The sequence below is a fragment of the Aotus nancymaae genome, unplaced genomic scaffold, assembly GCF_030222135.1.
Source record: "Aotus nancymaae isolate 86718 unplaced genomic scaffold, 86718_ANA_hifiasm-v0.15.2.pri h1tg000014l, whole genome shotgun sequence".
Classification (NCBI taxonomy): domain Eukaryota; kingdom Metazoa; phylum Chordata; class Mammalia; order Primates; family Aotidae; genus Aotus; species Aotus nancymaae.
Window position 1 is genome coordinate 47,405,834 of NW_026988425.1, and position 25,820 is coordinate 47,431,653.

Sequence of the window (25,820 nt, forward strand, 5' to 3'; positions counted from 1 at the left end):
ACTGAAAGTATAGCTTTTGCTCTTAATATGCATATGAAAATTTTGTGATGATGCCAACTGCCCAAATTATGCCAGTATTTTGTTATTTTATGAACTATGTGCTTACTTGAAATTTACTGAGAGTAGATCTTAAATATTCTCACCACACAAAAGAAGGGACTATGTGAGGTGAGGAATATGTTAATTAGCTGTGGTAATTGCCTCACAATGTGTATGTATATCAAAACATCACATTGTATCCCTCAAATATATACAATTTTTGTTTGTCAAGTATGCCTCAATAAAGCTGGAAAAAAATTTTTTTTAACTATATGGGACTTATATACACAAGTCTATCAACATACTATAAAGGTTAACCAACTAAAAACTGGGGCATTGTTTATTTAAACATTTTAACACAAACCACCTTGTTGCTAGTTAGCTTTATGACAATTTTGTGCTGACCTGTATATTGATTAAAAATTAACAACTAATAAAAAAACAACAAAAGTTTTCTACTAAGATTATAGATTCTGAAATCCCAGAAATCTCCATAATAACTATGTTAGGCAATTTTTTAAAAAAAGAAAACATTGTTTTTAAACTTTTGAAATCATGGGTTTCAGTTTATTATTTTTAATATATTTCTGAAAATATACAATATCAAGACAGTCTGATAATGATTTTTTAAAACTTTCCAGTTCTGCCAACATTCCTGTCATGCATCCTTGATAACAATGCTATCCCTGAACTGGGACAGGGGTGGTAAGGTGGGGTCAGTGGGGGAGTATCTTTCCGAGCCAGTTAAAGTCACTGAGGAGGACCCATACCTCAGTGTGAGTTGAGATACAATTAGAAATTAGTCATGGAAGGACATGTCTACCACAGACATCTTTCCTCACATTTACATTATTCAATTTCTTTCCTGCAGTCCTCCTTCTATCTTTAGTTCCATTTTAAATAACCATTCATCCTACATACCCATTTATCTTGCTTCCTTTTTCTCCCTTTTGTCCTATTGGTATAATATAAGCGATTGTACTTCAGTAAACTATACTAATGTGGAGAGAAAAAAATCAAAATGTGATCAATGATAATAAACAAAGTTAAGATTGCATGCTCTAAAAATGTTAAATGATTAATTGTTGGATGCCCAAAAGCACTCTTTGTTTCTTTTCCAAGATGATGACTCTTCGTATATTTCCTAAAAAACAAAATCATAACAGGTATTAAAAACAGACCATTCTAATACATGAATGTAAAATATATTTGAATAAGTCAGATGAATGAATATCACATCTATTTTAATGGCTCCTCTTTTAACAATCTAACAGACATTTGTATAAAGCACTGAGGGCAGAAAAATTAATGAACAGACACTTTTACAACTGTAAAAATAATAGACTAGAAGTTATAGCAAAGCAAGGTGCCACCACAGAAGGAAATACACAATTAATTCTATTTGAGGTCATGACGAGAGACATCACGGGCAAGGTTACACGGGGGAAGACAGAAGGTCTTTAGTTTTCAACATTTTCTTCTTTCCAAACACAACTACTACTTCAACATTTCTAAATATGCTTTTCCAAAGGCAAACAGAATATCCTCACTAGCTGTTAAATTCAGTGATCACCTTTCAGAAGTTCTTAAACAAGTCTGAGCTGCGCTCTGGTACGAGCTGCTCTGTGACATATGCACTCTAGCCACCTGCCACCCTTCCCTATATCATAGATGACCTCAAAGCACAAGCCGAGACCAGAACCATATTAGAAGTTACATAGTTTGTGGGAAGGAGGGATAAGAAGAACATCTAACTTTCTCTTCTCACTCTCTAGTCACATTCCATTTCTGTAAGGAGAGGAATTCAAATTCAACAGTCCCCTGAATACCTGCACTTCTCCCAACTCTCTACAGATAAACAAAAGCAAAATAGGAAGCCCAGCTAGAACTGAAAACATGAAAACAAGAATATGCCCCAACTCCTGCCCCTTGCCTGTATTTTCTGGGGTTGCACCCATCCACTTTCTGTTCACTGACTGTCCATCCTTTCCTCCCTGGTAAAGAAAGCTACCCCTGCCTCCCAGGCTTGCAGCTGATCTTAGAATGCTCTTCCTGCCTCTCCCTCTCTGGGTGCCTGCCCCCACTTCTATCAAAATTGTGTCAGCCTAGTTCACAGCAAGGCAACAAGATTATCTGAGCTTCATCAAGTTTCCTTTCACATATTCTATCCTCTAATCCTTAGGTATTCTCTTATAACAATGGGTTTCAGTTTTCATTCTAACAACATGGTCACCAAATTTCCCAGGTCCTGGTTATGAGTCCAACTTGCTTCTTTCTACCACTGACTGAGGCAGGAAACCCCTGGGAAGGAGAGGAGAAGTACCCTGTAAAAGCTTTGGCTCTCTGCTCTGCTCTGTGGATCTTCTGAGCTGTTCATTAACTCCTCAGCTTTGTTGTAAGTCACAATGCTGTGGGCAATTCTAGACAATTCTAGATGTTGAAGAGCAATTACACATGTGCAAGCGCAGAACAATCCCACTGCTAACATTACGACACCAAGGAGAAATTAGCTGGGCCTTTTCTTCCAATCAGAATGCTCTATTTAACCAGAGAATTACTCACCTTTATTGATTGGTTTGACTTATTAACAGAAAACATGCCAGAAGTTCCTATTTATGTTTTTAAATCCACTCACTGTGCATTTTCTCAGAGGGAGCAAGCTTTTTTTTTCCCCCTAAAAAGGACCTCTAGGAAAAGCCTCTTTCACCTTAAAGAATTTCTATTTTAACCATTACCTAAATAGCTAATGCATTATTTTCACTTTCCAACAGAAAGTGCCTCTAATTCAAGGGAATAATAATCCAAGGGATTCATATATGAACCTCTCCAACAGTCCAGACTAGGAATTCTCACTGTTACCGCTCATTGAGGCTTACAGTGTGCCATGCATTCTTTGGGGCACATATTTTTCATGTGTAACAAATCTTGAAAAGAAGACACTTTACAGATAAAGGAAACAAGATACTTCAGTCAGTAAAAAGTCCATGCATATAAATTCTGTATAATAAAAGATGAAAGGTTTTATCTAAAAATTCCTGAAAAAAATCAGGCCCACTTGGTAAAATGTGTTATTTTCTTAACTTACTTTTTTCCATATGGGCACCTTGGCTTTTAAAGTATCAATGGCATAGCTCACAGCTTCAAGGGATGCAGCTCTGTGGGCTGAGGATACAGCAATGATTATGCTTGCTTCTGACACTGGAACCAAGCTTTAACAAGATGAAGAGAAAAAATCACCATCACCTCTAATTCTACATGTTAAAGAATCTGCTAGACAGATGAAAAAAAATCCAGGTATGCAATCTTAGAACTATACTATAGTTCTATTTTACATAAACATCCAGTTAGAAAACAGTAATTAATTGCAGTAGCATTCAGCAGAGGCAGCAGATGAGGCTAATGCTACAGCTAATTTGTTACAATCTATCCACTAAACCCTCCTGATGGGCACCAAGGAAAATCCTTCCATTGGTACAGCAAGCATCTGACTCAAACAAACAAGGCGCAGTGCCAGGTAATGCCTAGAGATACAAAGTTATGGCCTAACAAGTATAATACAGAATTTAAAATAATAAATATCAAGTAATAGAAGTGATAATATTAACCATTAATAAAACTACTGGTTATTAATAACAAACTAGTAACTAATAGAGTATGATAGATATAGACTCAATTACTGGCTTTTTTTCAAAGCCAAGAAAGAACTCTTCTTAGGGGTACAAAAAGGCAAACTACTTTAATGACTTTCAGAGGCATTTATATCCAAAAGAATCTGTCACAGATTGTCATATAAACAGACTCACAGAGTGCCATATAAACAGACTCCAGACCACAGAAAAACTCTCAGAAGGCCTCAAGGCCTTTAGCACACATTAGCACAGGCCGAAGGGCCTGAGAGTCCTGAAAGCAACAAGAGCTCTCCCAGTATCAAAACCCCCCAGGCAGTCACTAAAGGTACCAAGAGCTATCCCTATTATCCTCCAAAAATAATACGTGAACATTCCTCTCATGGTAATGTAGAATTCCTAAGAACGATTCAAGAATCAGAGTCAGTACAAAGATGAAAAGCAACGATACTTAACTTTTAAACTGATAAAGGAAATCATACCCAAGTCTATGGAACACTGCTATGTGTTTCACTGGCCACTTCTGCCTAATGTCACTACAAATCTTTCTGACTTCGTTTTCCGCCATGGGTAGATATGCTTCATATTCTAAGCTAATGACTTTTTTCCCTTCAAAGTTATTTCTTGTAGTCCCTTTAAAGAAAGAAAGAAAAAAAGCAATTAAAATAAGATTTTTCCTTACAAAAGAAATAGCACATTAATAAAAAAGGATTATTTGTAATAGTAAATAAGCAGCATGCCAATTTTTCTAAAACTACTTTGAAATCTTCTAAAAACAAAATTTGATTAGGAAAATATATCGTCACAAAGATGATAAGGAAATAAAACAGCACTGATGAAGCAAGCTTATTGAAAACACTCACCTGGCAAACCAGGCAATATTCCTCTTGTGACTAATAGATACTTCAAAGGAAAATATTTATGCTCCCAGGACTATCAAGTACATTTTTACCTTCGATTTTGGAAAATATAGAATTCTCTCTCCCTAACACTAACTTTCAGCCTACTTTTCAAAATGCCTTGTAATTTAATAGAGGTTAATTTGAAAGTTACTAAAACAAAACAATAACTAAAAAAATGTCTATCCTCCATCATGGGTAATCTTGGTTTAATGTTCAGTATTTCAAACTCCTCCATTAACACTGAACATGGAAAGCGCATGCTAATTCCTATCGTCTTGTGCAGTGATAGATGCGATGAAAATTACAACTCACCTACAAATAGGGATATTGCACCACAGAGCGGAGAAATCACCAACTGTGAGACTACATCTACTGAAAGTTTCTCGGCAGTGAAGTTTATAATGTCTTTAGATTTCTCTTCATCCGTATCTCCTCTAGAAATAAGAGGTTAATACACCTTAACAAAGTCCTAGGGGTAAAACACTCAACAACGTATATGCTCTTTCAATTTATATGCTTTCTACAAATTGTTGATGGAAAAGGAAGAGGCTGCAGCACAAAATATAATTTAAAGAATTTACATGAGCCAAGACAAGGACAGTGGCCCAGGATACTACCAAGATACCTTGGGGAGTTCCCTCGAAGAGCACTCCCTCAGCCTTTGCTGCAAGCAGGTTTTTAAAGGCAAAGGCAACAAGAAGAGGGCTAATACAATGATACAAAGTTACACCAGGAATTCTCACTGGCGTACAGAGATAACGTTGATTGCTGATTGGCTGTACACAGTGGAACTACGGTGGGGTACAAGTCAGAGTGTCCAGCATATGGATTTTATGGTTTCTTAGCCTCAGCTACTCTGCAGCCCTCATAAAAAGTAGCTTCAAGAGGTAATTACTGGCCGGGCACAGTGGTTCACACCTGCAATCCCACCACTTTGGGAGGCCAAGGCAGGTGGATCATTTGAAATCAGGAGTTCGAAACCAGCCTGGCCAACATGGTGAAACCCCACCTCTACTAAAAATACAAAACATAGCTAGGTGACAGTGGCACGTGCCTGTAATCACAGCTACTCAGGAGGCTGAGGCAGGAGAATTGCTTGAGACTAGGAGGTGGATGTTGCAGTGAGCCAAGATCAACTGTGCCACTGCACTTCAGTCTGGGTGACAGAGTGAAACCCCATCTCAACCAAAAAAAAAAAAAAAAGAAAGAAAAAAAGAAATAATGATGCAGCTCAAGCGGGAGTGACGTGACTGCCATTTCATTCCAGTGCCTTTCTATGTCTCTCAATTTAATGTTTTATCTGAGGGGCTCACATTCCTCAGATAAAAAGTTTCTTTTCTTTTTATTCCAGGCATAGGAGGCACGATTTGATTTGATCTGAATGATAAAAAGTAATCAAGTGTAAAAATTAGCAAAACCTAATTATGTGTATAAATAGCCATAATGAATCAGGCATGACATAAAAAGGAATTCATCATTAACATGATCACTAAAATATAATCTATCTCAATGCCAATATATTCCGAATTCCGTAACTGCTATTCATTTCTCCCATCAAGGTACAATGGAGGCATCGCCATCTTCACCTACATGCCCATCCCCTCTGCACCACTATGGTACCAAGCACCACACCTAAAGCTGCCTTTTTCCTTATCCAACAAAAAAGGGAGAACAGAAGTGATAGTGATTCTACAGAAACTGGGTTTCCTTCACAACCTGGCACAACGCCAGGTAAGTAACTGAGGAAATAAGGGAATCAACTGCACACTTATTTACTAGGTATTGTGCAAAGCCCTTTGCCATGCATTTCCATTTAATTCCTCAAACATTATTACACACTCACTGAGGGCCAGAGTCTAAGGCCAGGCACCAGATATAAACCAGGGGAAAGAAGCACAAGCTCCTTTCCTCAGGGTGCTTATATTCAAATAGGAGAAACAAAGCAATAACTAAGGATAACAAATGGGGATATTTTGTGGAAATAAACAGGCTTCAGAGACAGAGCCTGGGGTCTGGGGGAGATTTCTCTCAAGAGGTTGTGTTAAAAGTTGGGACATGAAAGATGAGGAGGAAGTGTTGTAAAGAAGCAAGGGCACAGGCCTCCAGGCAGAGAGAGGGAGTGGTAAATGCCGAGGCTCTGGGACAAGAAAGGGTGTGATGTGCTCCGGAACCTAGAAAGAAGGGAGAGAAAAGGGCAGGCTGAGTCTGGACAGGTAGGTAGAATCTTGCAGGCAATGATGAATATAATTATTAATCCTGTAAGGTTTCATCTGAATTGAAAGATGAGAGAAAGAAGGCTCAGAGAAGTTAAGGAACTCACTCAGGGTGCTGAAATTCCAACCAAGGAGTCTTAGTTAAGCCGATGTTCTTTCTCCCATCTTCTTTCCACCACTGAAACAGCACAATTATTTATACACCACTGGATTCCAGGGTTTTTCATCTGCTACACAAGCCACCTAAGTATCTTCCACCTCTTTTTCTTGCAGTAAGACATAGGTAATGCAAATATGATCTATGAGCGTCAAACCAGGCTGAGTTCCCACAACTTCTGATTTTACAAGACTACTATGATCTATCTGTCAGGTTCTAAAAATGCACAATACCAGTCCTGCCAAACACATTCGAGTAACACAAAACACTTTTGAGTAATCTTTGTAACCGTTTCAAAGAACAGCTGTAATGACCACAAATACCCCTTTAATGGAAGCCTATAGTTTTCTGAATTCTAAATTTCTGAATTTCTAAATTCCAAATTCCAAAAAACTTCATTTTAGAACCTCCTGAAATCATGGTAGTGATATGATGACCACAGTTTCTAAATAGCATTGAGATACATATCTGATAAGAAATTCTTCTATTATTTGCAGATAGCAGGCCTGAGAAAGAAGCCTAGTGTTGACATGAGGGGCAATCTGTTTTTACAGATCGACTCTTCATTTCTTGTGGCATTGCCCTACATGAGGGTGGGGAAAAAATGGGTGAAAAAAGACAAAAAGCCATCCTTGGCTTGTTCCTTTCTTTAACAGAACCAAGTTTTTATTATCAAGTATGATATTTACTCCTGATTTTGAATAGAAATTCTAGCAAATTAAGAAAGTCTTTCATCCCTAACTTACCAAGGGTGTTTATTCAGTGATGACTGTTAATTTCTACTGTATTTGTTCTTCAGCTGACAATAAATTAAGCCTCATTATGACTGTACTTATAAGAAGCCTGATCTCTCCAGACTATACTGAACAATGTTCTTGTACATTATTCTACTCGAATATGGACTAAGTTGTTTATAAAGAGGACAAGGTAGCCTGGGTCAAAGGGCCACCTGCAACACAGCCATAACAATAAAGCTTATTCCTTTAGTCCTGGACAATGGTAAGCTTTCTTTTCAGGCATTATTAGCTGTGCAATTTTTCTACATTTCTCCATGCCCAGGAGAGCAATTATCTAGTATTTGTAAGTGTGCTTGGAAAAAAGTACACAGAGAGTCCAATAATATGAGTTCAAATGTTGTCTCTTGAATAGCTCTTAAATCATCAGCAAAAAGAACAAAGCTTGAGGCATTGCGCTACCCAACTTCAAACTATACTACAGGGCTACAGTAACCAAAACAGCATGGGACTGGTACAAAACAGGATGCATAAACAAATGAAACAGAACCCAGAACCCAGAAATTAAGACCCAAACCTACAACTAACTGATCGTCAACAAACCTACAAAAACAAGGAATGGGGAAAGGATTCCCTATTCAATAAATGGTGCTGAGTAACAGGTTAGCCATGTGCCGAAGACTGAAACAGGACCCTTTCCTTATACCACATACAAAAATTAACTCAAGATGGATTAAAGACTTAAAAGTAAAACCAAAAACTAGAAAAACCCTGGAAGACAACCTAGGTAATATCATTCTGGATCTAAGAACAGGCAAAGATTTCATGACAAAAAAGACACAAAAAGCAATTGCAGCAAAAGCAAAAATTGACAAATTGGATCTAATTAAACTAAAGAGCTTCTGCACAGCAAAGGAAGATCAAATTCTTGATAGCCAAAATTCTTGATAGCCAAAATTCTTGATTCTACCCTCCGCTAATCTGGGGGAGGCGGATAACGGCAATTTCGTCTCCCAGTTGAAGCAGGAAGAGCTGATCTCCAAGCTCAACATATTCTTGATGAACAGACAACCTACAGAATGGGAGAAAAATTTTGCAAAGTATGCTTCTGACAAAGGTCTATTATCAGCCTCTCTAAGGAATTTTTTAAAATGCATGAGGAAAAACAACCCCATTAAAAAGTAGGCAAAGGACATGAACAGGAACAGGAGCTTTTCAAAAGAAGACATACATGTGGCCAACAATCATATGAAAAAAAAAGCTCAACAACACTGATCATTAGAGAAATGCAAATCAAAACCACAATGAGATACCATCTTACACCAGTCAGAAGAGCAATTATTAAAAGTCAAAAAATAATAGATGCTGGCAAGGATGCAAAGAAAAAGGAACGGTTGCTGCTGGGAGTGTAAATTAGTCCAATCATTGTGGAAGACAGTGTAGCCTAGAGACTGAAATACCATTCAACCCAGCGATCCCATTACTTAATATATACCCAAAGAAATATAATCTTTCTGTCATAAAGACACATGCATGCGTACATTCACTGCAGCACTATTCACAATAGCAAAGACGTGGAATCAACCTAAATGCCCATCAATGGTAGACTGGATAAAGAAAATGTGGCACATATACACCATGGAATGCTATGCAGCCATAACAAAGAACAAGATCAAGTCCTTTGCAGGGACAAGGCTAGAGCTAGAAGCCATTATCCTTGCCCAACTAACATAGGCACAGAAAACCAAATACCAAATGTTCTCACTTGTAAGTCGGAGCTAAATGATGAGAACTCATGAACACATAGAGAGGAACAACAGACACTGGGGTCTTTCAGAGAGTGGGGGATAGGAGGAGGAGGCGGATCAAAAAAATAACTAATGGGCACTAGACTTAATACCTGGGTGACAAAATAACCTGTACAACAAACCGCCATGATACAAGTTTACCTATATAACGAACCTGCACATTTACCCCTGAACTTAAAAGTTAAATACATTTTTTTAAGTTGGCTCTTTCACTTATTAGCTATGTAATTAGCTATGTGATCAAAGGCAAGTTTTTTAAGTCCTTTGAATTTGTTTTTCCACTTGCAAAATATGGTTATTAATACATCACTGTGTCTGACACATAAGATCTCAATAAACCATGTTAAATGAAACATATCAAACTGATATTAATTAAACTGCTTAGTTGACACAGAGATGGTGTGGTGGTATTCATAAATCTGTTGGCACCAATGAAGAGATGCTGCATCGATAAAGATTTGGTACAGACAGACTTACAAAGAATATACATTAACAGCAAACCACATATACTTTATCATATGTATGATCCTTCCCCACATGACTGGTTAAGAAAAACAAATCTCACATACCTATATGGCTCAAAAGCACTACCCTCCGCTAATGGGGGGGATAACAGCAATTTCATCTCCTGGTTGCAGCAGGAGGAGCTGATCTCCAAGCTCGACATATTCTTGACGAACAGCAAATATTACCTGATTTCTAACATCAGCCAATCTAAAGGGGAAAAAGTATGAATCAAAGTATCAACGCTATCATAGACCTCAAATCTCTTCAGCTGCAATTAGAGATATTACATAGATATAATTATATGAAGTATCACCTGCAAAATTATGAATTAAATTTACACAGTGTGTGGAGAAAGGACATATCCACTTATATATACACATTTATACATCACAAAGATACATTAAACTGCTCTCAACTCTTTATTGGATGTTGTATGCCTTGGGGGAATTAAAGAAACAACAACAACAACAAAAAACACACACAAAAAAAACTCCAGCAGACTAGAGGCAATACTCAAACCAGGTGAAAAGAAAAGTTTCCAATCAGTACATGGTCTTTCCAGGGCCTTCCATCCATGTGTACAAGCACAAACTATGTTCGTACACGTTATCCTACTCAAATATGGATTCATCTTTCCATGCTTAGAAAGATGAAAAGATGGCCTGGGTCATAGAGCCACCTGCAACACAGCTCTAATAAAGCTGCTCCTTTATACCTCAACAATGGTAAGCTTTCTTTTCAGGCACAGTGGAAATGTATACAAGATCAGCTGTCTCCCTCCAGGTAAAAGGCTCAAGGTAAAGCAGAACGGGAGACCTCACTGTGTTACATTGATTATCAGACCCCTGTAAGAGCAACTTAAAAGATACAAAATCATGAAGTAGTTTGCTTTTAAACATATATTATGGAGTATCTTTTACACAGAACTGGGACTTCCAGGTTAAATGTCTACACAGGTTTAAGTGACACCAGTAGATATTCCTGAATCACCCTCAAATAAGTCACTTTTAATTTTGTTCCAAAAAGGGCTTGAAGTGGGAATGACAGGAATAAAATTACACATTTTCAAGAACCAGGAAAAAACATTAAATATTACAAAAACTCAAATTCAGCAGCATCTAGGATTTGTTGTAACTCATTTTTCTTGTAATCTTAGAAATTTCTATTTTGAATTCTCTTTAAAGAGAGGGACAGAACAAAAAAGTTTAAAGCACACATTTTTACAGAATTTGTAACAATTTCATTTAATGTTATAAAATTGCAGAATTGGCATGTGCAGTGTTTTGTAAATTATCAAAGAGAATATAATCATGTCTCTCTGGGGTTCACTGTGCTTTTGGGTAAAATATCTTTAACCTTTCTTAAGAAATGGTGAATATTTAGAGTTTACGTCTTCAGTAGTTCAAAAAAAAAATACAACTAACGACTCTTTTTGACATTAAGCACAGAAATCAAAACCCTTTTTTACTTTTATCGTTTATATATTTTAAAAATATTTAAGTGTTACTCAAATGCATTCTACAAATTTTTAAGTACCCAGGATGTCGAGTTTCTATCTCCTTCCACAGCTGCAACGCTTTTATTTCTTGTGGCACAGAAATGGTCTCTGAACGAACTCCTGTTATTTCAGCACTTTTTGCAAAATACAATACTTCAACCTGAAAGTAAAGAAAATATTTTTAATAACTCCTACTCGTTTTCTGACTGTCCATGTTGAGCAGTTTTCTCATTTTCCAAATGTATTACTTTAATCTATAAAGAAAATTAAATAACCCCCAAAAAATTCAGTATATCTACAAGTTCAAATTCTGAAAACTTGTTGTTTTAAATACAATTCAGACTAATTTCTGGATGCCTTTTAGTTTTACAAATGTTAAGTGCGAGATCATTAAAATTATAAGTATCTTCTAGGAAAACATGTTTAGCCTGTTTTTAATTGACATAAAAGTACAGCACCTTTTATAAATATGTAAGCAAATAACAAATGTATTAATCAAGAGATGAGCTACACAAATAAAATAAATGAACAAATAAGGGGAAAAACTTGTTTCTCACAGTTGTCAAATGACCTTAGATTCCGGTTTTCCTAACATTGTCCCCAGACACTAAGGATGAAGTTATGCAACATAGTAAATCTGACATTTATAGAAGCAAGTGGGTTTGAAACACAGGACAATCTGGTATTTACCAGAACAAACCTGTGCCAGCAACCTGGTATGTAAGGAATCTGACGAAGTAAAAGCGGCACCTGTCTCTGCGTGCAAACTCTTCTCTACCAAATAATTACAGGTTTGCAAATAACCAAGGGTGTAGAAATCCACAGATGAAACACAGTTCTTCACAAGAATTCTCCATGAGGTGCATTTCTTTTCAGATTAAAATTTTAGCTTCATCAAAACGAAGAATCTGGGAAAGAGGTGGCCACAAAAGGTCGAGGCGCCTTCAGAACGAACCCGTCCTTGCTGCCGTGAGTGGACAGGAGTTCTCAGAGTGGACTTGACTTCTGCCGGGGCAGTGGCAGCAAAGCCACGAGCCGGGAAGGGCCCTAGGGTGGGGGCGGGGGGGCGTCCCCGAACCAAGACGCAGGCCGCATGGGTGGGAGTTGGGGGCTTGTCGGGAGGTCAGACTGACCGGGGCTAGATCTGTGGAGGGAAGGGGCGGGACACACACGTGGAGGAAGGCTCCGCACCCAGGCCCACATTCACACCCGCGACCCTTACCTGGCACCGAAGCACCATCCCGCTAGGGACCTCTAGACCTAATCGCAACCGCAGAGGCGCAGGCGCAACCGGAGGGCGTTCGGCACGCTCCTGAGCCTGCACGGAGCATGCGCGAAACTAGCTCCGCCCGCGCCTGGCTGGGGCTGTTTCCTGAGAGCATACTGTTACAAGCCTGGATTAATTTTCCTTCCCAGATGGCTCGTGGTGGTGAGAGCGAGCAATCAGTATGGAAAGGGCTGACCATGCATGTCCTTCTGCCCAGGAGGGAGGTCGTGATACAGGTGAGCAGACGCCAGACTCCCTTGGACTCTTGAAGCCTGCGTGGTGGAAGCTTAGCTAATAACCTTGCAAAGGCCTTCAAGCTTTTCCACCCGCTCACCTTTAGTCTTCTCTTTGACACTTTTACCTACGGTATGTGAACCCCGAAAATTTGAGACAGATTTCAGTTAATTTAGAAAGTTTATTTTGCCCGTTACACAGCCTCAGGAAGTCCTGAAGACATGTGCCCAAGGTGGTTGGGGGCACAGCTTGGTTTTATACATTTTAGGGAGACATGAGACATCAATCAATATGTAAGAAGTACATCAGTTCCTTCCAGAAAGGAAGCTCAAAGCAAGCCCTCCCCGCCCCCCAACACCACTGAGGGCTTCCAGGTCACAGGTAGGTGATAGACAGATGGTAGCATTCTTTTGAGTTTGTTGTAAGTCTTTCCAAAGGAGGCAATCAGAATATGCATCTATCTCTGTAAGCCAAAGGGATGACTTGAATAGGAGGCAGATTTGCCCAGAGCAGTTCCCAGTTTGAAGGGGCCCAAGGTATTATTTCTTTCACAGGTATACGATTAGTGTTTAAAGACTTAGAATATCCGCCTGATCAGAACATTTGTACAGTATCACTTTTCCTGTTTACTGGCTGCTTGGTAATTGTCTGCATACTATCCATCCAAATTTCCCAATTTCTTGCCTAAAAGAACTTTTGACTTTAAATTGCCTGCGTCGTTAAATGGATGTAAGTTACCTGTCCCTTTTCTTGGAGCTCATAGTCCTGAGTAGGAGAGTTTTAAATATGAATGGTAATTCCCTTAATGCTAAGGATATATGTTACATTTCAAGGGTGGAAGGGGTAAAGTTGTTGTGTTACCTGGGGAATGTGCTCTAGTAAGTCTCACTGAGAAGATGCTGGAGCTAAATCTGCTAGAATAGTAACAGTAAATGACAAGAGTGGGAGTAGAGCGTGAGGAAATTTCACTTGCCTCTAACAAGCCACAGGGATATGAAGAACCATAATAAGTTCACGGAAGGCAGTTGGCAAGGCAGGTGTGCCTCCAGCAAAGAAGGAGGTGATGAGAAGTGAGGCTGGAGAGTCCTTGGTAGGAAGAATTGACAAGGAGTGATTAATACCAATGCATATCCTGGTAAAGTTGCTACACATCAAGGATAAAGAATTATATTCACATCCAGACATAAAAACAAGGGAATGATGATAGTGGCCTTAGACTCCTCAGTGACATCCAATGCCAGTGGGTGGCAATGTGCAGTATCTAAAAAAGGCTGAGAACAAAAGCTTGACCCCATAATATTAGGTACAGCCAAGCTGGTAGAGCATGATACTCCTACACCAGCAAAAACTCAAAAAATACAATACTCAGGAACACTTCTTAAAAATTCTTCTTGGACAAAAAGTCCACTCAATCAAGAGTAATCAGAGTAAATAACTCAGCAATAAAGATGTTAATGGGAAAAATGAAAAACTAAAAAAACTGGCATTGAGATTTTAATCCATTCAAACATAAAACTATTATAGAATAAAATGTAAATGACATCAGAATATTTAAAAAAATGGAAACTGCCCAAAGTGGGAACATGTAGTTACAAAATATTAATTCAGGTTTCTTAATATTTTTCATATTATTTATTTTAGAAAATATTTGAGGAATAACTATCTCTTACAAATAAACAATATTCTGATAATTTGTAATTCTATCAGTTTCACCAGTTATTTTGTTGATAAATTCAAGTAAATACATGTCAATAATATTGCCTTGCTTTCATTTTTTATTTTCTAATTCCTAATGAGGTGAATCTTTTAATATTTTCATTGGTCACTTATAATTCTCTGTGAAGTTTCTGTTCACATCATTTATTCATTACACTGTAGATATGACACAGTTCTTTTTCACAAAATACAGCCCCAGCTATAATTTACGAATGTGCAAGAAAAGCTGATACCAAAAATTTCCAGGCTTATTCCATAGGCTTTGAGTTTGCTTTTCTTATGAATTCATTAATTAAATCAGTAAATCATCATTATGGAATATAAATTATTTTGGTAATAAAATGACTTTATGAATATTTGCATTTCACTTAAGCTACAATATTTTGTGAAAACATAGTTGGACCCACTATTTTTCCAGTTATTTTTACCATAAGGAATCCTATTTGGTTAAGAAAAAGAGTAAGTTGAGAAAAAACATTTCCATTTTGTTTTCAGATTGAAAAAAGATGAGATTCCATGAGACTAAAAATGTAGGAGTGTCTCAGACCTTCACAGAAGGCTCCGTTAAAAGATCAGAAACATAACTTTACTTGTAGTAGCAAATTATCAAAAATGTTAATTGTCTTTTCTGAAAAACAATTTTTCCCAGAAACATCTGGCAGAATCAGAGTTCATTATGTCAAAAGACAAACTTTAGACAAATTAAAATGAGCAAAGAACAATTCCTGAATCGCTTCCCTCCTTCAGCCGGAACAGGTTCAGAGAGACTCCAGTGATGCCACGTAATCAAAGAATTATGGACAAATAAAGCAAATACATTATAGGAAAAGAAAATGAGTTACAGAAACAGCTGGATTGGTTACAGCTTGGTGTTTACGTTACTTGAACAAGGTTTGAACAGTTGCCTACCTTTAATTGGCTGCAACACAGTGATTGGTGTAAGAGTAGATTACAGCCTGTTTACACATCTGGTTAGGTTACAGTTCACTGTGTGTTGAGAAACCTTTAGGCCAAACTTAAAATTTGTAGAGGTAGCTTTAAAGGCTAAACTTACTTTAAAAGTTAATAAATGTTCTGTCAATTGTTTCCCCGATAGTTAACAGATTTTTTTTGTTTTTGTTTTCTATGCTATTAAAATAGTATATAAATACTTGCCACCATTGATTCTGTTTTGTCATGTTACATTTTAGTCTTTAATTAATTGAACCTATTTTTCCCAAAAATTCAACCTATTCATCTATTTACACAGATTTTTTAATCTAAATATTTTTTAATCTAAATATTTTCTATCAAATTGCTAAACATTTTTAGCCACATTCTATTTTCATTGCTGCCCATATATTTTCTGCCATCATTTTCAGCTACTAAATAGTATCTAGTCCTAGATACTATTTATCAGGAACTTTTCATGAAATGCTTCAGTGACCTTGTTTAAGTCAGTAATAAAGTTGAAGTTTATAATCATATTCTATGACCAAAAAAAGTACAGGTAGTAGATTTTCAAATCTCAGCCCATGTCTACTCCTTTATTTCCCAGTGTGGCAGAACTTTTGAACAGTGAAAATCCTTCTGTCTGAGGAAGTTTGGACTATTTGATGTGAGATTCATAGACATTGACTAGTGTCATTAGCATATTTGAATAGTATTTACATTTTTTATTAAAAATAGATGATGTAGTAGTTACTTTTTGAAGGACTAGCAAAGCAGGGTATTTCCCTGACCCTTTCATGGGACCCATGACAGGGGTGCCTCATTTACTCAACCTACTGCTCACAACTCCTCATGGGAGTTGTGAGCAAACAAGGGCACATGAGCAAACAAGGGCACATGAGCAAAAAAGGGTGAGGACTGGCATGCACCAGCGCTGGAACCACCCAGCTGCTTCGGTGCTGGTGGGATCAAACTCAACTCACTCAGACCCACTGTGTTCCACCCCTCGTGGGAGGGAGCATGCAAGTGAGTGGGTGCAGGAGTCAGGGTGAGCACTTTTGGACGCCAACAGGAGCAGACTCCATGCAGGGCCCCGCAGCAGTGATTAGGGGGCTGCCTGTGACTCTCAAAGCCCCAAAGAGCATGTTACAGTGCTCTTTTAGCTCTGCCATCCACAGTCGACTTAAGTGTAAACAGCTCAATGGGCCCTTTGCCTTTTCGCATGAGTCAGGTGCCCTCCATCAGCAAGAGTAAAGGGCCTTTTGTATCTGCATTCATGATTCCTGAGCTCTTGTCCTGCGTCCAGAAAAAATGAGGTCACACAGAAGAATAGAAGGATGGTAAATGTGGGGCATTTTATTGCTGCTGAAAGTGGCTCTCAGCAGGAAGAAGAACAGAAAAGGGGATCAGCTGGGTCCACAAGGGGCGTGGTTTCAAAGGCAAAAACTTCCCAGCGCCATGCCTCCATCCACCTCCCCATCCGGGAACCTAAAGTTCTTTGTCTAACTTTCCCGCCTGGGCTAGGTAAAATTTCAGGTGTGCTCATTTGTTTAAAAAGCCCGCAAAAAGCTCTAGGAGGAAGGGCATCTGTTCTAGGCCGGACAACCAATCCTGCATCAAAGTTGAAGATCAGTCACCCCAGAGGAAGTTTCAAAGAACTCCTCTCATTGGACAAGAACATGAATGGGGCAGGAAAAACTTCAACGTTAAAACTCCACTGTACCTTACCTGTGTGGACTCCTACTCCGGATATCCTCCCAAGGCAACGTGGGAGCTGTCTCTCCCTCTACCTATGCGGATTTCCCTCTTGGGGATCCCCTCCCACAACAGTGTGGAAGCTCTCTCTACTTCTCTCTCTTTCTCTCTCTGCCTAATAAATTGCTCTTTGCAAAACTCTTTGGGTTCGATATTTACTTGACCAGTAAACTTACTATGCCACCAGGATCTCTTTCTCATTCCTAGGGCAGGGTAGCCCAAGAACCTCAGGGCATATACCATTGAGGAGGGAGCTGAGTCCCATCCCTCCACTTGGTTACATCTGTGGCAAGCCAACCAGGAGAGGACTTCAGAGTGGTGAGTGCATCGGACCACTTTCACTTGCTAAAATCTGTCCTATCGCTTCTCTTAAATCAGTTAAGGAGAGAGCACCGTGCACAGAGGCCACCGGGCCTGCATGGGACCGCAGGAGTCCCAGAGGTGTCTGCAGAAAGTGGGCCATCCACCTTTAAAGTCACTACGCCCGGGTTTCTCCAAATCTTATCTCTTTCTCTCTGCTGTCTGTCTGGGTCAAATTGCCTGTGGAAGGGGGTGGGGGCATGGCCAGGCCAGGCCTGGGAGCTCTGCATGTTGCAGCAGGCACCACCTGAGCGGAGTGGAGTGGGAGCGTGCTCCCCTCAAGCTGCTGCTAACCCAGGAACGCCGAGCCTGCTTGCTTGCTGGCCGCGTAGTCCTGGCCATGAAGTGAACCTGCCTAGTGGGCTGCTGTGCACACTATGAGGCCCACCTTTAAATAGTGTGGCTGCCAGAATTTAAAAGGTACAGGGGCACCACCTCAGAGCGGGCAAGCTAACCCGAGCCTGCCAGCAGGGGCGTGGCGGCTGGCTTCTGCATGGTCGCACCGAGCCAGGAGAGCCCTCCCAGCATCCAGGCTCAGTCTGGGCCCCCGCCACTGCCAGGCACGGCATTGTTTTCCTCGGGGGATGCTTAAGGGAACCCTGCCAGCCGAGCTGGGTGCGTTGAGGGAGGTGCCCAACTCGCACACGTGGTCCCTGCGGCCGCCATGGGGGACAGTGGCACTGCAGGGGGTGTGCTTTCCCAGGGCTGCACGAGCTACCTGTGTGAGATGCGCCTAGCTTTTCAGACTCACAGCTGCGTGCCGCTCATTTGTTTCAGACCCACACATCCAGGATCCAGGTTTCTATAAGGCAGCCTGCTAGTGCAGTGGCTAGGACGTAGGTCTAGCAGCTGCCAAGGTCACCGGCTCAAATCCCTGGAGGGTCTGGATTAACTGGGGTTTGAATGGGGATCCAAGAGCTGAAGGCTATAGGACACCCCGCAAATTTCCCAATCCAACTGAATGGTTTTTTTGTCACCTGCAAATTTCCCAATCCAACTGAATGGCTCTCCATATGGCGGAACTTCTCCATCTAGAATACCATAGTCAGACCTGGTCCAGGGCTCAAATAGTTAATTACAGGCCCCACAACCCTAGGGCATATTCCCATAATGGAAAATGGGGTGGGGAAGGAGGCCTGGGTCCTGAGGGCACCATTTCAGCCTCTGCCATGTGGTCATCCAGCCTTCTTTAGGACCATTGTGCTTAGAGGTCCCTCCCTAGAAGTATCATCCTAGGGCAGTTTTATAATCAGGCCTATGTTAATTAAACTCTTGCTAGGGAATATTGGTACCCATTACCCAAGCCTCACTGGCCTAGTTCAGGGACATAGTGGTACAAACTACTAATCCTAGCAGTCCACATGTCCTTATGGTGGTCAATGGGGACATGTAGACAGTGAGCATGTGCCATGGCGCTGGTAAATATGGTTAAACGAAGCACATGGGGCAGCCCCGGAAGATGATCACACATCTTGGGCCAAGGAAATTACGAGGTGCTATAACTAGGGGATGCCCCAGGGCTGGCACTGTATAACTAGGGGATGCCCCAGGCCTAGCAGTTGCAAGGAATAACCAGGGATGCGGGCATTCCTGTGTTCGATTTCAGATGCATGCTACTCTTCCCAAGGCAAAGTCTCCATTAAAATGTATCGTGGACAACTGGGACCAATTTGACACATGATCTTTGAAGAAGCAGCAGCTCATTTTTCTCTGCCAAATAGCATGGCCGCAATGCCCTCTGCAAGGGGAGAAACCTGGCCTCCTAAGGGAAGTGTAAATTATAACACCATTGTACAATTAGACCTGTTCTGTAAGAGTAAAGGTAAATGGATTGAGGTCCCCTATGTGCAAGTTTTCTTTTGTCTAAGGAATAATCCTCAGCTATATAAGACCTGTACCCTATACCCTACAGGCCCCTCCTCAGGACTACTCCCATATTTAGGACTCCCTGTAGCTCCTTCCTCCACCGAAGCTAACCAGGTCTCCTCAGCTCCTGCCACCCAAGTGGAATCAGGGAAGGCCAAAGTGGCATAGGCACCTCAAGCTACTATGGTGCCCCAACTCTACCCCCTACAGGCAGTGGGAGAATTTGGTCCCACCAAGGTGCACACTCCCTTTTCACTTTCTGACTTAAAGCAAATAAAGGCAGACAGGAAAATTTTCAGATGACCCAGACAAGTACATAGATGTTCTGCAGGGCCTGGGTCAGTACTTTGAATTGGATTGGAAAGATATGTTATTGCTTAGTCAGACCCTAACCAGCAGTGAGAGAGAGGCTGCTCTAGCAGTGGCCCAAGAGTTTGGGGACACCTGGTACCTTGGTCAAGTACATAACCAATGATGCCAGAGAAGAAGGATAGATTTCCTACAGGTAGACAAGCAGTCCCTAGCATGGACCCTCACTGGGATCCTGACTCAGAACAGGGGAACTGGAGTCATAGGCACCTCTTAACCTGAGTTCTTGAGGGATTAAGGCGAACTAAGAAGTAGCCCATGAACTATGCAATGTTATCCACCATAAGTCAGGGAAAGGGAAAAAACCTAACAGCCTTCCTTGAGCGGTTATAGGAGGCCTTAAGAATGCATACTCCCCTGTTGCCAGAATCCATTGAGGGTCAGTTAATACTAAAAGACAAATTTATTATGCAATCAGCAGCAGACATTAGGTGGAAGCTCCAGAAGCTGGCCCTGGGTCGGAACAGAACCTAGAACATTACTAACCTTAGCAACCTCAGTGTTCTATAATAGAGACCAGGAGGAACAGGCTGAAAGGGACAGGAGAGACCAGAGAAAAGCCGCAGCTCTAGTCATGGCCTTCAGGCAAGCAGACCCAAGGGGCTCAGAGGAGAGAAAGTCTTGAGTTAGCCTCCAGTCTGGCAGAGCTTGCTACCACCGCGGCCTAACAGGACACCATATAAGAAATTGCCCCCAGAGAAATGGACCACCACCTCATCCTTGCCTGCTATGCCAAGGAGATCACTGAAAGGCACACTATCCCAGGGGACAAAGGTTCCTAGGACCTGAGGTGGCTAACCAGATGACCCAACAGCAGGACTGAGGGTTCCCGGGGCAAGTGCCAGCACAAGGCATCACCCTCACCAAGCCCCAGGTAAAGCTAGCCATAGAGGGCCAGGAGGTTAATTTCCTCCTGGACACTGACCGGCGCAGCCTTCTCCATTTTAATTTCCTGTCCTGGACAGTTGTCCTCCAAGTCTGTAACTGTCCTAGAAGTCCTAGGATGAACAGTCTCCTGATAATTTTCCCAGCCCCTAAGCTGTAACTGGGGAGATATGCTCTTCTCCCATGCCTTCTTCATAATGCCAGAAAGTCCCACTCCCTTACTAGGGCAGAACCTGTTAGCCAGAGCAGGAGCCATTATCTATATAAACATCATCAGGGAGGAAATCCCTCTGTGCTGCCCATTATTTCAAGAAGGGATTAATCCTGTGGTTTGGGCAATGGATGGACAATTTGGACGGGCAAAGGATGCATGCCCAATTAGAATAAGGCTAAAGTATCCCACCTCTTTTCCTTACCAAGGACAGTACCCCTTAAAGACTGGAAGCCAAAAAGGGGCTACAGAATATTATAAAGAACTTAAAAGCTCAGAGTCTAGTAAAGTCCTGTAACAGCCGTTGTATACTCCAATTTTAGCAGTACAAAAACCTAATGGACAATGGAGGCTGGTGCAAAATCTCAGGCTTATTAATGAAGGTGTGATCCCTTTATACCCAGCTGTCCCCAACCTGTACACCTTACTCTCTCAAATACCAGGAAAGGCACAATTATTTACAGTCCTGGACATTAAGGATGCCTTTTTCTGTGTTCCATTACCTCCTGACTCCCAGTTTCTGTTCGCCTTTAAAGACCCTTTAGACCAGAATTCTCAGCTCACCTGGACAATGTTACCCCAGTGCTTTTGAGATAGCCACCACTTGTTTAGCCAGGCTCTAGCTCAAGACCTTAGTAATGAAGGTGAGATATTTCTCATTACAGCATATGCCCACTTTCTGTCTGGAATGTCCAAATCTAGGTTCTGTAAGGTACCTGGTTCTAGCTTCCAGGTACCCTGGTTCTTCAATATATGGATGACTTACTTTTAATTCAAACTCAGAAACCCAGTGTCAGCAGGCCACCCAGGACCTAAACTTTCTTGCCACCTGTGGATATAAGGTTTCCAAACCAAAAGCCCAACTTTGTAGGCAAGAGGTAAAATACCTAGGGCTTGTCTTGTCTAAGGGCACTCGGGCCCTTGATAAAGAATGTCTCCAATCCATAATGGCCTTCCCTGGCCAAAGACCTTAAAACAGATGCAGGATTTTTAGCAATAACTGGTTTCTGCCGGTTGTGAATTCCCAGATATGGTGAAATAGCAAACCCTCAGTACACGATGATTAAAGAAACCCAAAAGGCTAACACCTATCTAATACAATGGGACCCTATAGCTGAGGCAGCCTTTCAGACCCTGAAGCAGGCACTACTGCAGGCTCCAGCTCTAAGCCCTCCTACAGGGAACAGCTTCTCCCTATATGTTGTGGAAAAGTCAGGAGTGGCACTGGGAGTTCTCACCCAGACTTGGGACCATGCCACAACCGGTGGCATACCTAAGTAAGGAAATTGATGCAGTAGCCAAAGGCTGGCCACACTGCTTGTGGGTCATAGCCGCGGTGGCTATACTGGTCTCAGAAGCTGTTAAAATAGTGCAAGGGAAAGTTCTAACTGTCTGGACTTCACATGATGTAGCTGTAATTCTGGCCTCTAAAGGAGGCTTATGGCTGTCCAACAACCCTTACTCAAATATCAGACCTCAATACTCAAAGGGCTGTACTTCAGCTGCACACATGTGCAGCCCTCAATCCAGCTACTTCTCTTCCTGAGGAAGGGGCAGACAAAGAACATGACTGTCAGCAGGTTATATCCCAGAACTAGGCAGCTCGAGAGGATCTCATAGAAACTCCTCTAGCCAATCCTGACCTTAACCTATACACTGATGGAAGTTCGTTTATGGAGAATGGAGCTCAAAAGGCAGGATATGCAGTAGTCAGCTACCAAACAGTGCTTGAAAATAATTCCCTTCCTCGTGGAACTAGTTCCCAGTTGGCAGAACTATTAGCCCTCACTCAAGCTCTAGAATTAGGAAAAGGAAAGAGGATAAACATATACACAAACTCCAAATATGCTTACCTGGTTCTGCATGCACATGCTGCCATATGGAAGGAAAGAGAGTTCCTAACCTTGGCAGGAACTCCCATTAAATATCGTAAGGAAATTTTAGAATTACTGCAAGCTGTCCAAGAACCCAAAGAGGTAGCAGTCTTACACTGCCGAGGCCACCAGAAAGGAAATGAGCAGGAAGCAGAGGGCAATCACCGAGCTGACCTAGAGGCACAAAGGGCAGCTAGATGAGAATTTATATAGAAGGACATTTAATATGGGAAAACCCTCTCCAGGGAACTAGATCTCAATACTCATCAGAAGAGGTAGAATGGACAATCTCCCTGGGGCATAATCTTCTTCCTTCAGGATGGCTAGCTACAGAGGATGGAAAAGTGCTCTACCTGCTGCCAGTCAGTGAAAAGTACTTAAAACCCTGCATCAAACCTTCCATATGGGTATAGAGAATACACATCGAATGGTCCAATCTATATTTACAGAAAAGGATCTCTTCAAGGCTATTCAACAAATAGCGAAAGGATGTGAAATATGCCAGAAAAATAATCCTTTGGCACATCATAAAGCTCTTCCTGGGGAACAGCGAGCAATTTTAAAATGCTGCATCCATGTTGTGTGATTTTATTCATTGGTCATTTTACATAAAAGCAAAAGCCAGAATAAACTGTATATATTGTACTTGTTAGTTTATTCAAGGAAATTTAGGTCAAAGGAAGCACACCTCCTTGTGGTTAGTTATTCCAACTGCAAATCATTCACCTTAAAACAAAAGAACATGGCTACAGCAGCTTTTTGCAAATACATTCTTCACTGATTGTTTTCTAAAACATGTATATAAAATCCCCCCGTTTCAGATGCCAGAAGAAAGCCAGATCTTGAAATTTTATTTCTGCAAAAATCTAAGATATGCACAACAAATAGATTTTGAAAAGAGAAAAATATACCACACAGAAGTTGTTAAACAATGAAACCAAAGCTCTTTTTTTTTTTTTTTTTTTGAGATGGAGTCTCGCTCTGTCACCTAGGCTAGAGTGCAGTGGTGCAATCTTGGCTCACTGACATGGCTGCCTCCTGGGTTCAAGCGATTCTCCTGCCTCAGCCTCCTGAGTAGGTGGGATTACAGGTGCATGCCACCATGCCTGGCTGATATTTTTGTATTTTTAGTAGAGACAGGGTTTCACCATGTTGGCTAGATTGGTCTCGAACTCCTGACCTCAAGTGATCTTCCCACCTCAGCCTCCCAAAGTGCTGGGATTATAGGCATGAGCCACCACTTTTGAGGACCATAGTGTGGGCTCTAGAAAACTCCTAACGCTGCCTTTTCAGAAGTGTTAAAAAGGAGTGCTGAAGAAAAAAAGTCTGCAATATCTCACCAAAGGGAAGTTGGTGAAGCAGAAGTCTTCATCGAAATAGAAATAAGAACTGAGGCAGTGAAGGTAAGGGAAGATCCTGAACCCAAAGTCCTTGATGGGTGGCCCAGGTGATGTTCTTCTAGTCTTAATAGTGCTCAGTAAGGAAGTCAGACCCACCTTTCATTAGCCTTTCTGCTCTGGCGTAGAAATTACTGGTGCCTGAGTATAGGGCAAGAGTATTAACTGAGCTACATCTCCTTAAAAGTAGCAGAATTCCTAAGGTCCAAGTTGAACTAGGCTTGAGGATGATCCGAATCTCAAGTTTATCCCTGGACTGGAAGAGAATTTACCTGGCAATGTGATGTGTTATGGACTGCTGGTCTGTGTTCTCCACAAAAATGCATAGGTTAAAATCCTAACCCCTAAGCTGATGGTATTTGAAGGTGGGCTTTTTGAGGTAATTAGGTCATGAGGGTAGAGCCCTTATGAATGGGATTAACGCCTTTATAAATGCAACTCCAGAGAGCCTGCTCACACTCTCTTCCAGGTGAGGATACTGCAAGAAGTTGTCCATTGGCAACTTGGAAGAACCCTCACCAGAACCCAACCACCATATTGGCACCCCTATCTCAGACTTCCAGCCTCCAGAACTGTGAGAAATAAATTTCTGTTGTTTGTAAGCCAACCAATCTATAGTACTTTGTAATGGCAGCCTGAACTAAGACACTAAATAAACCATACTGAACATCTTTAACAAAACTGCAAATGAGAAACAGCCCAGTTTGACTAATGGAGAATGTCCTCAACTCTATTCTCACCCTACCCCATGCCCTTGAGCTACAGATAATTCTTTCTTCACTCCACTTCAAGGGTCAGCACAATTTTTTTTAAAAGGCCAGACTGTAAATATTTAGACTTCCCGAGCCATGTGATCTGTGTCACAACTACTCAGCTCTGCTATTGCACATGAAAGCAGCCAGAGGCAAAGAGCAAAGGAGTGTAACTGTTTCAGTGAAATTATTTGCAAAAAGAGATGAGCCAATTTGTCCCACAGGCCATATTTGCTGACCCTTGCAGTGTAGTTCCTAAAGTAATGGAAAGAGAAAAGAAGTAAGGAAGAATTCAGCCACATTACCAGCATGATAACTAGGTTTGGACAAATCTTTCCTTGTTAAGTTTCAGTAAAATGAGAAGCAGGAAAAACATAAACCAGTTTAAGGAGGGAAAAATATATTTCAGCCCCAAATAAATAAAGCTAATATGAAAAAGGCAGTGTGCAAATAATAGATAAAAGTATATGTTCTAGTAAAAAGCAATCCTCCTCCCAAAGGGAAAATTCCCTAGTGTACTTTATACCACAATAGTTGATAAGGACACTAATTTGTATAAGAAAAAGCCATAACATAGAAATAAAAGATTATAAAGAAGTGTTAAGGACTAATATAATACAATTACGGAAGCAGGCAATAAATAAATGAGAAAGAGGAAAAATGCCATGAGTGGTAGAGATACATTATTGCTTGAGAACAGCACTGTCCAGAACTTTCTGC

At 40.9% G+C, this 25,820-nt stretch overlaps 1 protein-coding gene and 1 long non-coding RNA gene across 2 annotated transcripts; one reads left to right on the top strand and one right to left on the bottom strand.

The window, feature by feature from the left end:
- Positions 1-592: 592 nt before the first annotated feature.
- Positions 593-11,613, bottom strand: MOCS2 (molybdenum cofactor synthesis 2). The gene is made up of 6 exons (XM_012449561.2): positions 11,523-11,613; positions 10,049-10,193; positions 4,880-5,001; positions 4,148-4,298; positions 3,125-3,248; positions 593-1,183 (listed from the first exon to the last, which is right to left on the bottom strand). The coding sequence occupies exons 2-6, from the start codon at positions 10,144-10,146 to the stop codon at positions 1,118-1,120; spliced, it is 561 nt and encodes a 186-aa protein (XP_012304984.2). The 5' UTR covers positions 10,147-10,193; positions 11,523-11,613; the 3' UTR covers positions 593-1,117.
- A 1,243-nt stretch (positions 11,614-12,856) lies between these two features.
- Positions 12,857-19,586, top strand: LOC135274865 (uncharacterized). Its single transcript, XR_010342584.1, has 3 exons — positions 12,857-12,987; positions 17,594-17,704; positions 19,353-19,586. It is a non-coding gene; the product is annotated as an uncharacterized LOC135274865 (long non-coding RNA).
- The last annotated feature ends 6,234 nt before the right edge of the window (positions 19,587-25,820 follow it).